Consider the following 17,964-nt stretch of genomic DNA (forward strand, 5'->3'; position numbering starts at 1 on the left):
TCTCCATGGCTTCTTAAAAAACACAATACAATCTGATTTTAGTCTAGATTGACAAAAATGTCCTTTCCCAAAAAAATCGCACTGTCAAATTTTATTATAACGGGAGCCACGTACTGCTCGACTAATACATTTAAGAAATCACAACATCGTACAAAGGATCGCAAACTTAAGCCCCATTTAGACTTTCAACAACTTGCAAGCAATATTCAATAAATTGCTAACTACAAAGTATAATGAATTCAGTCGAACGACCAAATACACGTACCGCAACGTATCGAAAATCGCATGCAAGTTCTTGACCCGTCTAAATGGGGCTTTAACGCGGTATAGTCCGACTCGACAGTCGACAGACCAAAATTTGAGTGGTCAAATAAAAAAGTTAGCGTTCGAAGAGTTCGAACCCGACCGGTCTCCGACGCGCCAGGTGGAGCCTTTTGACGTGACGTACATACATAAAGCTGGTCAACCAAATCTTGTCAGTAAAAAAAGGCGCGAAATTCAAATTTTCTATGGGACCATATCCCTTCGCGCCTACATTTTTCAAATTTGCCGCCTTTTTCTACTGACAAGATTTGGTTGACCAGCTATATACATCTAAATAATCAGGGTTCCGGTAAGTTTTATCGGGTCCGGAGGCTAAAGCTTTGGATTCCTCCGAAAACGGTGCCGTCATATGACGGCCGTCATATAGCGGCCGCAAAAGACGGCAGTCTTTACGGTGGCGACATGTGGAAAGTACCACGGCGTCATAACACACCGTCATCCACCAATGTCAAAGCGGCAAATTTGAAAAATGTAGGCGCGATGGGATAACGTCCCATAGAAAATTTGAATTTCACGCCTTTTCCTACTGACAAGATTTGCTTGATCAGCTATAATTTACTTGGAGGATGAAATATCATCAGAAGAGGAGAATAATCGTAGTACGGAATCATTTATTCAAATCTCGTGTCATTTTATTCAAAATGGCGTCGCCGCTATCTAATAAAACGTTCACGAAACTATCGACACCGTCATGACGGCCGTCATCTTACGTTACGTTGACAATCAACGTAACGTAACGCGGTCTAGGAAACCGCGCCATCTTGTTTACATAGACAACGTTCTAGTGACGTCAGTCAACGCTATATAGCGGCCGTAATATGACGGCACCGTTTTCGGAGGAATCCAAAGCTTAAGGCAGTTGTTGGGGCAGTCGCATGTCGACGTCGGCGGCGGGCTCGGAGCGCTGCTTGATGGTGGCGAGGATCTCCTGCAGGTTAGACGGCAGCGCGATGTCGGCCAGCGGCACCACGCCCGCGCCCGCGCCCGCGTCCGGCGGCGTCATCGGCCGCGACGGCGAGTACGCCTCGTCCTGGAATACCAACACACTACTTATAATAAATATTCTTTTTCTCAAAAATGGACGGCAAAGTCGACGTTGCCGTTTAAAAAATAGGCCGCGAAGTGCGTAGTTTATGGTCATTCAAATAAAAACCGGCCAAGTGCGAGTCGGACTCGCGCACGGAGGGTTCTGCACCATCAACAAAAAGTAGAGCAAAACAAGCAAAAATACGGTCACCCATCCAAGTACTGACCCCGCCCGACGTTGCTTAACTTCGGTCAAAAATCACGTTGGTTGTATGGGAGCCCCACTTAAATCTTTATTTTATTCTGTTTTTAGTATTTGTTGTTATAGCGGCAACAGAAATACATCATCTGTGAAAATTTCAACTGTCTAGCTATCACGGTTCGTGAGATACAGCCTGGTGACAGACGGACGGACGGACAGCGGAGTCTTAGTAATAGGGTCCCGTTTTTACCCTTTGGGTACGGAACCCTAAAAAACGAAACAATAAAGGCCCTAGACATTACAGTTCCTAAATGAAATGATAAATGCCAATAATAGAAAAATAACAACATAACTCGTGGACTGCGGTAAAATAAGTATCGAAGAATGTACTTACAAAGACAATAGAGCCATAGATATGACAGGTAATCACAGATGGCAACAGTTCATGTCATGAGTATGATACATTCATCAATAATTCGACGCTGCTACAACGTGCACGTCTAGTATTCGAGTCTAGGGGCCCATTTCTCGAACGGTATTAACCTTTTGGACGCCAATGACCGATATATCCGCACCGTAGGTTCAACGCCAAAGACCGATTAATCGGTCACATATCACAGAGCAACATAGACCTACGTGCCTATGCATAAAGTTCAATTTCAGTTTTGACACTTCGGTAACGTGGCGTCAGCGTGACAGCTTTTGTGTTTGATACGGCGTCGAAAAGGTTAAACTAATATTATTAGTGTGTTGTCATGGCAACCCGTACAAGTGTGTACGTTTACCTCGCCCGCGGCGGAGGAGTCCGCCTGCGTCATCTTCCGTATCTGCTGCTTCTGCTCCTCGATCTGCCGGTTGAGCTCGTCCATCTTACAGCGCAGCGACGACGGCGCGCTGCCGCTGCTGGTGGACGAGCCGGGGCTGTACGCCTCGTCGTCGTCCGCTGACGCTGAACAATGCAAATATTCACATTGGCTTGGCCAGACACAGAGCGCGTCCGCGCCGCGCGACCGCGGCACATGCTAACAGGTTACCGACGTCAAACAGACTGCGTCCCGCCGGTATCACGCTCCGCTTCTGTCGCGCCCCGCGCCGCGCGGCCCTTTGCGTCCGCGCAGCGCTGCGCCGCGCGGACGCGACGGGCCGCCGCGTCACGCTGGTTCACATCAGTCGGATCGGACGTTAGGCAGCGAGCGGTGGCGCGCGGCCGCGCCGCGTTCGCGCGCGCGATATGGGCGTGTTGAGAGCGCGGTCCGCGCGCGCCCTGTTTGAACAGTCATCGCGTCGGCATCACGCGGCGCTGCGTCGCGCTCTGTGTCTGGCCAAGGCTTAAGGGCCATCCCACATCTGGCGTCTTTCGAGCGTCGGCGTCGGTCAGCGCTATGGAAAATGACGTCGCTGCGCAGTTGCGTCGAGCAGGGCCATAGAGTTGTAGACGCCGACGCTCGAAAGACGCTAGATGTGGGGTGGCCCTAAATCTATTGCAACAAAGAGTAATTAACACTATTAAAAGGCTACATATCCCGCATTTTCCTGGGGATTAAATTTTCTAACCTAAAACAAACTTTGGAGTTTTAGATTTAAACTTAATTTTTCCTTGCTGACTTATGGGAAGCTAGGGGCTAAAAGCTAACTTCTGCAGCGCAGGCTTCGCTACGCACAAAATGAACAAGGTAATAGGCCAGCGTATCGAGTCAATCAAGTGCCACAGTTGAATCCTGTATCCTATTTCAGTAATTTTCTGTGTTGTATTCTGTTTGAATAAATGGTTGCCTGGTAGAGAACGCCTTAACCTAAAGGTCAAATAGATAAATAATGTGATTGGCAAACTGTTGTTTACTGTCCTGTATACTGGCCCATCACTCACCTAGTGTGGCGGCTATCTTGTCCTTGACCGAGGTGGAGAGCTTGGGCGAGGTGTATGCGGCGGGCAGCGGCAGCGCGCGGCGGCGCGGCGACGCGGGCGGCGTGTACGACGCGCCCGCCGCCGCCACCGGCGGCGTGTACGACCGCTTGCGGGACGAACGCCGGACTTGCTGCAAGCGATAATATACCTACTTAGATATACAGTTTAGAGATGCCACGAATATTCGGCAACTATTCGGTATTCGGCCACTTTGCCGAATATTCGGTATTCGGCCGAATGTTGCCCACTATTCGGCCGCATACCGAATATCTGTTGCACCTACTTAAAAAGAAAAATTGCACAATAAAAATAACCAAAAACTATGTAGATTTAGAATGTGTTCTTGGAAAGTTGTTAAATACGAAGACCATTTTTTGGTTAAAAAACATTTTATTTTTATCATGAGTCTGATTTGTTTGACTCTATTCATTAATGCGGTTCAACAAATATATATCTTAGCTAAAGTAACGTCATCTAACTTTGAGCTTTGTTGGCGATCAGTTTTCATAATAATTGTGACTCAAAATGTTCGCATGTAATGCCGAATATTCGGTATTCGGCCGAGAAAGGGACCGAATATTCGGTATTCGGCCAAAACCACTATTCGGGGCATCTCTAATACAGTTCCTATCCAAGCATCGTTTACGCCGTAACGAACAAAATAGTAATGTCTATGTATCACTCTTCCATAAAAAGTGCCACAGAGAGACATTAGCGTTTCGCCCGCTACGGCGCAAACGATTGGCATCTTGGCTAGGCCCCAGGTTTCTAAAGAATGGGCCACGCCACTCATGTGACCGCTATGATCAGACGGACTATGTTTGCGACCTTGTTCGATTTAAAAAATAGTCTGCCGGTACGCATTATCCAAATACTAATGGCGTCGAACATGGTTTATGTATTAGTACTTAATGCTTAGATGGTAAAAAATAGAAGCAATTTGTCAATAAGTATTTAATAAATAAATAAATGACACAAAATAATTTTCGTTAATATATTGTACCTAAGGGCATAAATTGTTATCGAGGTAAATTTTCACCGCCTTTTTAGTAACTAACACTCGAGCACAACATAACACTTCTTTTCAGATTCCACGACAAATAACTTTTGAATCTGCCAAAATATGTAAACTCTGCGGTCTATTTTATTAACTTCAACCGCAAATAAATCCTGTTTCAAAGTCCATCCAGTGATGTAGTGAATTTTGGGAAACCTTCTGAGGGTAGGTAAATAATTTATTGACCAACTTCCACATACTTCCCAACAGACTAACCTATCCTAAATTAATATCTACATGTGCAATGAACCTAAAATAAAATGGTTAAACGAAAACTCATTTAACCAAATAAAATAACTACCTACTAATAGTTAATGTTGTATGAACGTAACAGAACATACACGAAGTTTATCATTAATTATCAAGGTACCACTGATCTAATGCTAAGAGGATGCTAATCTTTTGGAAATTATAACAGCAAGGATATAATTACGTTCATACCGTTTACGTACCTTAGTTAGGGGCGAATTCTATGGAGTCTGATTGATACATGATCAATGTTTAAAAATAATAGTTTTTACAAGCCTAAGATTTTCCTATATCCTCGTTGGTAATCACATCACAGATAAAAGCATACTAGGTAAATCGTGACACGAAGCGTTAAGGAAAGTTGACTCATAAGTAGACACACGGCCAGTTCATTCGTTCAAATCGTTCATTATATTACTTGTTAGCACGGCCGTGTCATCAAAACATGTGTTTTCAATTTTTGTTTCTCCAAATTGAGGAATCGTTTATGTAAAGCTATTTCCCAGTGGGAATAATTCTCCTTTGTCTCCGGTAAGATTTTTTTCACTAGTTCGTGCCTTCTGCTACTTGATCATGAACATATCGCCGCTATACTTACTCAACCTCGTATCTGCAACACTCATTTGATGACAAAAACACCCGTATTCCGAATGAAAGAAACGCGACATTTCCATCAAATTATTGTTGCAGATATGAGGTTGAGTAAGTATAGCGACGATATGTGAATATGATGTATTCTTAACATTGCAATGCATGCATGCCAGTTAGTACCTATTCATCATGCCGATTTAATTCATGGAGATCATTTGACTCGATGAACGTTCTAGTAATCGGGACACTAGATAAACAAATAGGGATAGATAAAGCAATGAAACCACTAGACAAAATCTCACTTATATTTGTCGTCAAACTCACACAAATTCACATGCATCCGAGCTTAAAATACATCCTGCCATCTTTATCATGATTTAATAAAAAAACGAGTAAGTATAATTTACAAATTAAACCTAATATTACAACATTATCACTTTTGGGAAAAGACAGAAAATACAAATAAACAAATACGGTCATATAAAGCAATGAAACCACTCGGCATAATCTCATTTATATTTGATCGTCGTCTTTACATGTTTGACTGTTGTCGGCAGGGATCGGAACCGGTTTTTTGCAAAAACTTAAAAATAACCATATTTTTCGAATTATTTTATACTCGAAATGTAGGACTCAGTTGTGTTTTTAGGTTACGACTAAGTATTATTAGATTGCCCAATTAGAAATGAAGTAATTAGCAAAGAACGAAAAAATACCGTTTCCGTTCCCATACAAAAAATACCGGTATCCGATCCCTGGTTGTCGGTTCCTATATGGTGTGACGTACCTTGGCGGGCAGCGGCGGCTGTGGCGGCAGCGCGGCGGCGCGCTTGTTGCGCTGGCGGATGACGATGGCGACCAGCAGGTGCGTGCGCGCCTCGCCCAGCCCCGGCCCGTCCAGCGGCAGCAGCACGCCCGGCAGCGCCGTGTGCGCCGGCAGCGGCACGATGTAGAAGTCCTTCACCAGCGTCGTGTTCAGCACGCGCACCACGCCCAGCCTACAACAACAACAACAGCCGTGTCAATCCTCTCTAGTTTTATTTCACTGTTTGGATTATTCCCACTAGTTACCACCAAATTGTTACCAGTGGTAACTACTGGGAATTTTTTTCCCACCTTTTACCACTGGGAAAAAATATTCCCAGTAGTTACCACCAACTCGGTTTAGTGGTAACTACTGGGAATTTTTATTCCCAGTAGTTACCACCAAAATTTTTGTTAGAGTTAAATACTAATAAAAACAGCATAAATAGTATAGTATAATTATAGAGTGATTTAATAAATAGTGATAAAGTCGATTAGTGTTTTAGTAAACTGCCATAAGAGTGACCAAACATATTGAAACAGTTTAAGCGGTACGAGTACAGAAACTATAATATATGTAAGAATAAATTTAATAATCCATTTAGATTATTTTTCAAGTGATTTTATTAGGTAATTCAAAATCACTCTATATTTATACTATACAATTTATGCCGTTTTATATTAGTATTTAACTCTAACAAAATTTTGGTGGTAACTACTGGGAATAAAAATTCCCACTAGTTACCACCAATCCGAGTTGGTGGTAACTACTGTGAATAATTTTTCCCAGTAGTTACCAGTGGTAAAAGGTGGGAAAAAAATTCCCAGTAGTTACCACTGGCAACAACTTGGTGGTAACTAGTGGGAATAACCCACTGTTTTACTATTGGCAAGGTGCGAAGTCGGTGGATAGGGGAAGTGGCGCTAATCGTCACAAACACAGGTAATCTTATGGAATGTCCGATAGTACTAGCGGCAGCCGCTTGAACTAATTTTACTCCATAAGATTTAACGTAGAAAGTCCGAGAAAATGAGGGCAGCACCAGTCGTGCACACAGCGAATTGAATAAGGTCGGGTATAATCCGGAAAACACAATAGATGAAATGCTAACTGCATGTTAGAAACTACGTTCATACTACTAATTTTGCTTCGACGTAGTTTTACATTTGATGTCGACGCAATCGAGTCGATTTCACTATGTGATTTTGTACAGTTGACGTTAAAGATATGATAACATGTTTCACCTTATTACAAAGGAGTAAGGTGCAAAAATGTCAACATATTTTTAACGTCGACTGTACGATTATTATTCGTTACCCGTCCGAGTTGAACGTAAGATAATGATTTCGTACAATACTTAAAATACCCCGTGTCTAGCAGGAACCATATCTGATTTTAATAATACACTGAGTGAAATTGACCGATGCGGTTTCATAGTGGGTTAAGGCAAGGGTAAATAAAGACACACCTATTCCTACTACTGAGATAGCTGTATAGAGCTATATACTGCATTTTTTCTTCGTCGTTCGCAGCCTGCAACTTTAATATGATAATGTCTTTATTGCTAGCTCTCTTCATCTTGCTGATGTAGTCCCACACCGTGTCGGGATTTATCCTCCCCACGATATCCAATTCCGTGCTGAGATCTTCCTCTATATCCGCGGCTGTACCGGATACCTGAAGACAAAAAAAATGTAAGTACGTACAATGTTTAAACATTTTCAATTTTATTTTAATATTCCTTGTATTGCCATTAGATAGACCTTTAGTTGACACATGAAGTACTAGAAAATATGGATACCAAATTTATTTTTTAAAGATTATCCCAAATTTTAAGTCAATAGACTAGAGAAGAAAATGTGATCTTTTTCGCAAATATTTAAAACGACCACACCTCGATTGATGGACTGACTGGAATCACTTCTAGTACTTCTTCTAGTGCCCAGCCCGTTGTACAAGCCCTTGCTACACGGTCGCCGACAAGCCTCTCAGACCGCGTGGCCTTGGTCTGGACGAACCCTGTAGACAGTTGTTTCCAACAAAATTTGACCAAAACTGACCAAGGTCAGACCAAGGACAGACGGTTAGAAGGCTTGTCGGCGACCATGTAGCAAGGGCTTTAGCAGTATTTTTACCGAATACTGTGAGTACCAAGTTGTGATGTAAACCTAACATACCTCGTGTGCGGCGACGTAGAACCGCGCCACGTCCACCATGTTGATGCAGCCGTTCCACACCGGCGCCGACGAGTGCTCCACCGTGCTGCTGGGCTCCTGGTCGCTCTCCGCCTCTGTAACCGGCACTGGTTTATAAAGAGAACATGCCACCTTTTCAAAAACGATATTAGAAACCTCAATATCATTTTTGAAGACCTATCCATAGATACACCACACGTATAGGTTTGATGAAAAAAAAAATTTTGAGTTTCAGTTCTAAGTATAGGGAACCCCAAAAATTTATTGTTTTTTTTCTATTTTTGTGTGAAAATCTTAATGCGGTTCACAGAATACATCTACTTACTAAGTTTCAACAGTATAGTTCTTATAGTTTCGGAGAAAAGTGACTGTGACATACACGGACAGACGGACAGACAGACAGACAGACATGACGAATCTATAAGGGTTCCGTTTTTTGCCATTTGGCTACGGAACCCTAAAAAGGCGCAAAATTCAAATTTCCTGTGGGACGATATCCCTTCGCGTCTACATTTTTCAAATTTGCCGCCTTTTTCTACTGTCAAGATCTGCTTGACCAAGTTTAAGTTTATATCTTCGATTTCCATAACATATGTGACTAGTGGTTTGCTGACAGATGATACTGATTATCCTCAGATTTGTTTCAATAACATTTTTGAAAAGAAATATAATTATGTGAATCAACTTTTTGGTGAACCTCGTTGCCAATGTTGCCATGTCTACGTCGCCTGGGTCACTTATAAATAAAAGTCATTATATGGTATTTAATCGCATTAAAAAGGCAAGTCTTGGTAAATTTAAAACAATTTCTAGTAGGCCATCTGCTAAAAAAATCTAGCAAGAAGTAAATGTAACAGCATTCAGCAGCAGCACAGAACGAAGTAACAAAAAACAAGTTGATTGACCCTTAAACAAACAAGATTTTTGGTATATTACCTGCAACTTTCTCCAGTTTTTCAGAACTAGGTTTTGGTGAGGCGAAAGTGGTACCGGGCAATAAACTAGCATCCGCCGCGAAAGTTTTCGTCGGGTCGTAATCCGTGTCTCCGTAATCTCCGATCTCAATCTTGTTATAGCTATCTTCATACACGTCGTCCCTCGATTTCCTGAGATCCTCTTCGGAGAACGCGGACGTGATCATGGGTTCGTGTGGGTCATATTCGGGATGCGCTTCCTTCAGCATCGCAGACTTTGGCCTCTCCAATGAATCGGAATCAGTAGATCTGCAGAAAAGGAAATGCAGTTAGTTTTCTAGTTTAAATTAGAAACTTCGCTAAAACATTGTCAAAGTTAATTCAGTGGGTACCAGTGGCGGAGCGTCCATAGGACTCGATTCCCTTCTGCTTGCCTATTTTTAGAGATATCTGATCCTTTAAATATTCTAGAAATTCTGAAGAAACAGCAAACCAAATAAACTTCGGCTTACCTAGTGAATATTTTTGGCACGCCGCTACTGGTACGTACACGCGACTGACGACTACTTACTCATTTTTGCTCTTAGTGTAAACCACTTCTTGAGATCTAGAGCGATGTTTGGCCTTGTCTTCGGTGCTGCTCCTATGCTTGGACCGCGAGGTGTTCCGGCGCCGCGAGGGCTCCTTGGACTTGGAGCGGCGCGAGTGGCGCGAGCGCGACACGTCCCGACTCTGGGAGACCGACCTGGAATGTTCTCGAGACTTCGACCGCTTTTTCAACTTAGTTCTCGACCGCGATCTTCGCCTACTGCGCTCGGTGTCTTTCTCTTTCGAAGAGTCTCGCCTCGACTTATCTTTAGAGGCGGCTCTCGTCCTCTTTTCCGATCTTCGTGTATGTCTTTCATCTTTATCTTTCCCGTCCGACTTTCTTCTTGACGATCGGGATTTTCTGCTTTCCGAGTCTCGTTTTGATTCTCGACTACTTTTTTTGGAATGGGAAGAATCTTTTGCGCTTTTCTTACTACTATGCTTTTTATTAGAATTGGGTTTCACCGGACTTTCGGTGCTGAAATGGAAGGAAGACTTATTAATATTCCGTACATCAAAATAGGCATAGATTGTAAATTACAATTTGTAACGACACTTACGTTTCAGAGGAGTTGTCTTTTGAAGGTTCCTCAGTTGCTGTAGAGTCATTCAGAGCTGAGACCAAATCTTCTACTGGCACGTTCGGGTCTAACTCGGTAGAAACAGATTCTTTTGTCTCCATTACCTAGAATAATAAAAAAATTAATACAAACATTTCATTCATTGAACAATAATAAAGTAGGTATGTAATAAGAATGTTACCTCTTCACCCTTATGTGTCTTAAGAACATATGTTTTACTGGCAGCTAACAAATCCAGTTCAGATTTCTTTATTAACTCCAACTGATATTTAGCTTCCTTGTCTCTCCATTGTGCTAACTCCTGACTAGCTAATTCCTCCGGCGACAATCGTACCTAAAACACGGAGGGATTAAGACATGTTAAATACTAATCAACTTGCATTGTCATGTTAATAATGATAATAAAAGAGTACATACCAATTGTTTAGGTGTTATAGTTTTATCACAGATTTTCTGCCACAGCGAAAGATTTTTCCGATCCTTGATGTTAAACATTAGCGACCTGTACTTCGCCTTATACTTCATGCCGACGTCCCGGAACAACTCGTGCAGCTCCAACTCTGTGTCGTACGCGAACAGTTTTATCTCGTCTTCACTGAACTTGGGTCCGGTGCACTCGGCCATGCGGACAGTCATTTGTTCTTGCAGGGCTTTCCTCACGTTGTCCCGGATTGGCTCCGCGGACTTCATTTTGTTTTTAGTGTCGGGCGGCGTGTCCTTTTTGCGCGCTGCGGCCGGCGAGACTGATGGTGCCTGTAACGTTATATTATGAGCGTGCAGAGTTATAATCAACGTGCAAACACGATCAAGGTTATTGCCGTTACGTATAAGGCATGGAACAATATCTTCCGTACACATAAAAATATTTTACGAGCGTAAGTTTTTACTTTATCAGATTGAATACTAATTTAAACCTTTGATGGCCAAGGACACTTAGTTTGCGTGATTTGTCATGCATTTGTTTATAGCGTCGTGATATTATAATACGTTTTTAGCAAAAAAAAAACATTTTTGGTACGAGCTCTTATTGCTGACTGTACTTTTCTTCCATAAGCAAACTAATACTCATCGAGACAATACTAAAAATATCCCACCTGTTCAGGCCTATGGCCCCTGGCCAGCACTTGTCTGCATCATCAGATCAACTCAATGGTATGTACCATAATATTGCATTGTCACCCGAGTCCGACTTACCTACATACATATTATGTACCTATGCAAATTTTCAGCTTCATCGGAAACCGAGACGTTAGTCAAACTTAACTTGCAATATTTGATTACAGACAGACAGACAATGGGACAGGTGGTTAAAGCTTGTAAAAAAATCTTACCTTAGTTGGTTTTTCGCTGGCTGACCGGTTAGCGGTGCGAACGAGTTTTCTGGGTTCCGCCATAGTTCGTAGGCCCGAAGTACTGGCTCTTGGGGTGTCAGGGAATTGCGGCTGCTGTGATTTCGGCGTCACTGGAGTTTTCGGTGACGTCAGAGTTCTCGGCTCGTCTCTTGCGTACATTAGTTTAGGAGAAATCACTTTGAGTTCTTTAGGAGTTTGCAGCCCTGGTTTCTTCGGAATTCGTTCAAAATTAAGTGTTGTTTGTATCTTGCTTGGTTCCTTTGTTGCTGATGCTGCTGCTTTCTTCTTCATTACATTCGGTTTAATAGCACTGAGAGTCCCAGGCCGTACGACTTCAAAAGTAGGATTCTTTTGTAGCCAAATTTTCAAGTTTTCAGGTGTAGGAGCATTCGGTCCAGCGAGTACTCTGCCAGACTTTCTTTCATACACAATTACCTGAAATTATAATAATATAATAATAAATAATAATTTGAGCCTATATACGTCCCACTGCTGAGCACAGGCCTCCTCTCATGCGCGAGAGGGCTTGGGCTATAGTCCCCACGCTAGCCCAATGCAGATTGGGGACTTCACATACACCTTTGAATTTCTTCGCAGACGTATGCAGGTTTCCTCACGATGTTTTCCTTCACCGAAAAGCTAGTGGTAAATATCAAATAATATTTCGTACATAAGTTCCGAAAAACTCATTGGTACGAGCCAGGATTTGAACCCGCGACCTCCGGATTGAAAGTCGGGCGTCATATCCACTCGGCCACCACCGCTTAACCTGAAATTATTGAATAGAAAATAAAAATTCTATTATTATAGTAATTCAAAATTGCAGGATACTATTATAGTATGAAAAGCGGTGCTTACTCTGGAATCTGATTTTGTTTTATCATGATCTCTGTCCCCATCTGATTTCCCTGGTGTATGATTTCCCAACGAGTCTTGCGCGTGTTTCAGGATACACGCGTCGCTGCAGTAAATGCTGCTGGGGCGGGCTGGCTTCTTACAAACGATGCAACTCGTCTTTGACGACACGACTTTGCTCGCAGGTGGCGACACCAGAAGGGGTGGTGATTGATCAGTATCAACTTCTTGCTTCTTTTGAATTGTCATCTAAAATAGAATAAAAGTCGGCAATCAGTAGACCATCGTGATTCATGATGAGGACAAAAACATACAGGTATATGAGTGCTAATCTGTCATAAATTTAAAGACATTACTCTCAAGATCTTGTACTAAACTTTACATTATAAAAAATATAGTCAATCAAGTTTTTTTTATTCTCTACAGAATCTTGGATTTTTATGTTTTTTTTTTATTTAACATTTGGTTGCACAGTTTCCTAAGCTTGTTAGTAATAATTGAGCATCAATATTTCTATAAAAAAAAAAACATTTTTTTAAGTAACTGTACCAATGTTGGAAAACATAATATGAAGATCAGAAAAACTTGGTAAACCGATAGGCTAAATGTACTATACTCACTTTATTTGTGATAGTTTTAGGAGTATGTTTCGTCTTTTTCACACAGTTGGGACATCGCCATTCGATGCCATCCTCCTCCATCTGCTGGCCCATCGCTTTGGTAATGTTAACACACTTGCCGTGGAACCAGTCCTCGCAGCTGTCGCAACATATCATGAAGCGATTGTTGTGGGGCTGTTTACATATACACCACAATCTAAAAAAAGCACAATTTAAGTAATCACCTAACGAATTCGACTTTAACGGATCAATATTATTTTCGGCCCCATTCATATCGTGAAATTTATCAAAAATGTTTCGATAAAGGATATCCCAAACACGCGTACTTGACATAATTTCCGTGTCAAGATTTTAAAAAAGGTCGTCATTTATAAACGACAAAGAGGTTCACGTATCAATTATGTCAGACTTTCAGATCGTAATCGCATAAAACCTTTTTCAAACGATAAGGAAATCAAATGACACATCTCAAATAACGATAGGTAAACAATATTGTACATATAATTGTGATTAGAAATAATGTTAGTGGTGGTAATTGCTATTCTATACTATTGCTTCCAAATTTTATCAATTTACGTCAAATAAAACCGATTTGCAAGACCAGAGTGATCCCATAAGTGTTCCATGAACAAAGTTTTGTACGGAACACTAAAAAGGAATATTTGTATATTAAAAACCAAAACGACAAGGTGTTTCAATTTGCTACCGTCGTCTTTACGGAACATTCGCTGCAGATAATTTTGCACGCGGGATACGAGAACATAATTGGACTTTTTTGAATGATAGCACGTTTTTATAATGTTATAAAACTTTATGAACGAGGCCTCCCGTTTTATACAGTCTCCAATATACCTATAAGGATCATCTTCCGAGTTCCAGCTCTCCTGAGATTCCGTAAATATTTTGTCAGGAACGACGGGCGGCGGCGCGGCCGGCTCCGGTCTCTTAGGTGGCAGTTTCTTGTTGACGTAGGCCTTGGAGGTGTGCGCCGGCGCCGGCTCGGGCGCGGCCGGCGGCGGCGCGGGCGGCGCGGGCGCGGGCGGCGGCGGCGCGGCGGCGGGCGCCGGCGAGGGCTCCAGGCCCGTCAGCTGACTCTTCCGTTTCGATGACCTCGTGGCGGGCGCCTCTATCGGCGGCAATGTGATAACGCGACCGTCGCGTCTCACTATCTCGATCGGATTCTTTTGCGGCGGCAGGGTTTTCGCCGCTTTCGGTGGCGTCTGCCGGTATAGAAGACTCCTCGATGCGGGCGTCTGGGGCGTCGGGGGTCGGCCGGGCGCCGGCGCCCCCGCGGGGGCCGGGCCCGCGTCCGCTTTGCCGAGGACCTGTTTGTCCAGGACCTCCTGGAGGTTCTCCGAACGCTCCACCAGCTGGGCCACCTGCATCAGGAAGTCCTCGCTCAGACCTTCCTCCTCGGACGGCAGGGCCCCCAGGAGGTCTAGAGTGGGAGATAGCGGGCCGGCTAGACTTGGGCTGTTCATGGTGTGAATTGTTGAAATAGTGGGCTGAGTTTTATTTAAAGTTGTAACGGGAGTGTCTTGGAATATCTGCGCCAGACTGGCATCATCGATTTGTGGAATGAGATCGTAGCCTTTCGATACTTTATCGGAAGGATTGATCGTCTTGTCTTTCTGTTTGGAGTATGTTTTCTGTGGAACGACACTTTTGGTTTTATCTATGGCTCCGAGAGTTCTGACCACGTCCGATGGCTTCTCCTCTCCCTCCTGTGGTTTAGCGGGGTCCGGTTTCTTGACGCCGACGACTTGTTCCTTCTCACCTATAGTAGGTGGTTTATTATCAGTTGAAACTCTCCTAATCACATCAGGTGTGGAGAACAGTGACGTCATGTCAGTCAGTAAGGCGGAAACGTGAGCAGGTGTTTTCTTTTCCTTTTTGATCGGTTTCAAAGATGGTTTTACTACAACTCTGCTGAGTTCGTGCCCACTAAGGTTGACTCTTGGTACGGCAACAGGGCTCTCCTTCTGTAATACAGTATCTGACAAAATTTGCTTCTTTTCTGGTACATTTTTACTGATGATTTTTTCTTTAATTTCTCGTTTGATTAGACTTTTGTTAGACTTCAATCTGGCAGCCACTTTAGGGCTAACTTTGGCTTTAGTGGCCTGAGCACTCTTTAGAATTCGAGGTTTTAATTTTGTTTTACGCAACTTGGGAGGTCCCGACCTGTCTTTTGTATCTTTATAGTCTGAATCAGAGTCTCTGTCAGAAATTGCACTGGCAGAAGAGCTTGCCGATGATGACTCAGTTTCTTCCTCACTTTTAGGTTGACTTGATGTACTCTTTTCCGGTTCAGTGGCATATTTTGATTTAGTCAAGACTGGCAATGGTTTTGTTAATACATCATTCCCCTTCAAGACAATACCTTCCTGAGGATTTATAGCAATTTTTCTGCCTTTGGGTATGATTTGTTGTTCCAATATTGTGATTTTCTTTGCACTTGGGACTGGTTTTGGAGGTGGAGTGTGTGTGATCTCAATAACAGGATCATCATAGCCGGCAAAGCTGTCAGTTCTCTGTGGAAGAGACTGGCTCGGAGATGTGAGAGATGTGTAACAATGATCATTATGAAACCCAATCAGACTATTCTCTCTCGTTTCAATTCTCAATGATTGTAACATTTCAGCTCCACTATCTGTAAGGAGCAAAGGATTTAAATAAGTGCAGTAAATAAAATAAAAATTAGTACATCAAAATAAGGAAATTAGAATAGAATACATTTATTTACATCACATCAATTAGGTATGCAGTTATAACAAATCAAGTTTCTATGACTATGAAACTGGCACAACATATGGACATTGACCCGATAATATTCAAACTAGGATATGTTACAGCAAACAACAACGTATGGAAACCCCATTTGCTCTTTAAATTTTAAGCTTCACAGAGAAGAGCTCAAAGAGATAGAGGCAAATATATACATACATTTGTGAATTTGTTAAGTACTTACCATACTTTATGATGCTATTAGGCTCATCGTAATAACTGTCAACTGAAAGTGTTACGTGTGGTATTTTGTCATCCTCTCCCTCAGAATCAGTGGCATCGTCAGGCTTGCCTTCATGACCCACTCGAACTACACTTATTCCAGCAGCTTGTGATCCATCAGTTCCTTAAAATTCATGCAGAATTAAATTAAGTGTGTCAAAATTTAGCAATAATGCATGTGTTACCATTAATAACAAAATTAAATTAAATATATTTAGTAAACAATAAATTATACGGTAGAAAAAAAATTGGCGCCAAAACTGCGTAGAGTAAATTAAGTGTAAATATTGACTATTTACGATGTTAAAATTGTAAAATCGTATTTGTATTGATAAAAAAAAAGAAGTAGACAAGAGGCAAATCTAATAACAATAGTCATAATCTCGTAAAAAAACGCATTAACTCCTAAAATATTTTCACTTTAACATTACTATGTTCAAGAGGGATTATTTGAGGAATTCCGATAAGAAATCGACTTGTATGGCTGTAAAACATTAATAACCTGATAAAGTACAACAGATAAGCATACAAATATAAAATAAAACCTTAATGTTTTAAACATTCGTTGGATAAATAAGAACTAAGCGTCACGGCGAGCGTCGCTTGGGTGTCGTACTGTTAGATCGAGTATGCCACAAAAAAGGCCACCTTTTACACGAATTGAAAACAAAAGCACACTAATTAAACACTGTTATTATTAAACACGTACCCATTAACGTTCCAAGTAAGTTTTGATCCACAGAAAGAGATCCATCCTTGTTTACAATAACAACAACAGAACTATCAGCCTTCGTGGAAGGCCCATTTAGGTCCGTGTAGTTCGTTATCACTGTATTCGACATTTTTCATTGTAATCCATGCAACCGAAAGTCCTCTATTTTTAAACCATTGTAGAAATACACATGCAGCGCTTCTATAAATGACGCATTCTAGCAAGGAACGCGCTTGACGCCATTTTGAAATCAATCCACAGCAAGGGTCGCGAGTCACAAAGCTTTTGCACAATTAATTGTCCTCACGATGCATAAAATTGTATTTCAGCTGTAAAATCAAAAAAATTAGAAATTTTAGAAGCCTATAGGTACTGTCATTACGTATGTAATAAGAAAAACAAATTAAATTATAACCTCGCAAGTATGGAGGTCGCCTCTATTTTTTTTGGCATGTGACAGATAACAAATAAAAAATAAACATTATCGATCTTTGTCTATGGTAAGGACGTGTTTACACTTTCTAACTTACGTCACTCATCGTACGTTCTGTACGTTCCGTACTTCCGTCATGAAGTTATATTTTTTAAACTGGAGCGAGTTGTCACTTTTTTTGCCATACTAATTTGAACCTTATCACCGAGACAGAAAGTTGTTCGTACCAGACTAGAGAAAACGGTCCACTTGAGATAGAAAAACCCGAGCCCTGTGTCTCACTCGCACATGTTGCCAATGTTAAAAAGATACCATTGTGGTAGAAATTATATCAATAAACTACTGAATTTAATTACCTTCTTATACAATTTTAGTGCTTTATTCAGATTACAGTTCTGATATCTTTTAAGTAATTTGTAAATAATTATGATGCCAATATTATTAACTGATTAAACCAAGCGCATACACAGCAAAAAAAACCTAAATTTTAGTATGGTAGAATTTGTACCTAGTAACTTTAAATATTAATTGGTATCCCCAACTTG

The 17,964-nt window shown here is 41.7% G+C and overlaps 1 protein-coding gene across 1 annotated transcript; it reads right to left on the minus strand.

Annotated features, from left to right (window-relative positions):
* Positions 1-1,174: 1,174 nt before the first annotated feature.
* LOC134663166 (protein piccolo) lies at positions 1,175-17,387 on the minus strand. The gene is made up of 17 exons (XM_063519522.1): positions 16,984-17,387; positions 16,237-16,398; positions 14,118-15,918; positions 13,266-13,461; positions 12,649-12,894; positions 11,770-12,225; positions 10,856-11,191; positions 10,620-10,772; positions 10,418-10,542; positions 9,841-10,335; positions 9,292-9,578; positions 8,338-8,450; positions 7,629-7,837; positions 6,143-6,353; positions 3,420-3,588; positions 2,338-2,501; positions 1,175-1,354 (listed from the first exon to the last, which is right to left on the minus strand). Exons 1-17 carry the CDS (start codon positions 17,114-17,116, stop codon positions 1,175-1,177), a joined length of 5,436 nt encoding a protein of 1,811 aa, XP_063375592.1. The 5' UTR covers positions 17,117-17,387.
* Positions 17,388-17,964: the final 577 nt, after the last annotated feature.

This window comes from Cydia amplana, chromosome 4, assembly GCF_948474715.1.
Source record: "Cydia amplana chromosome 4, ilCydAmpl1.1, whole genome shotgun sequence".
Lineage (NCBI taxonomy): Eukaryota > Metazoa > Arthropoda > Insecta > Lepidoptera > Tortricidae > Cydia > Cydia amplana.

Bases quoted from the DNA above. Each gene is read 5' to 3' on its own strand.
- LOC134663166 (XM_063519522.1), bottom strand. From the start codon at position 17,116: ATGTCGAATACAGTGATAACGAACTACACGGACCTAAATGGGCCTTCC. The intron at 16,399-16,983 runs GTACGTGTTTAA...ATGAATTTTAAG, and splicing joins CTTACTTGGAACGTTAATGG to GAACTGATGGATCACAAGCT. The intron at 12,895-13,265 runs GTGAGTATAGTA...ATTCTATTTTAG, and splicing joins CTAAAACTATCACAAATAAA to ATGACAATTCAAAAGAAGCA.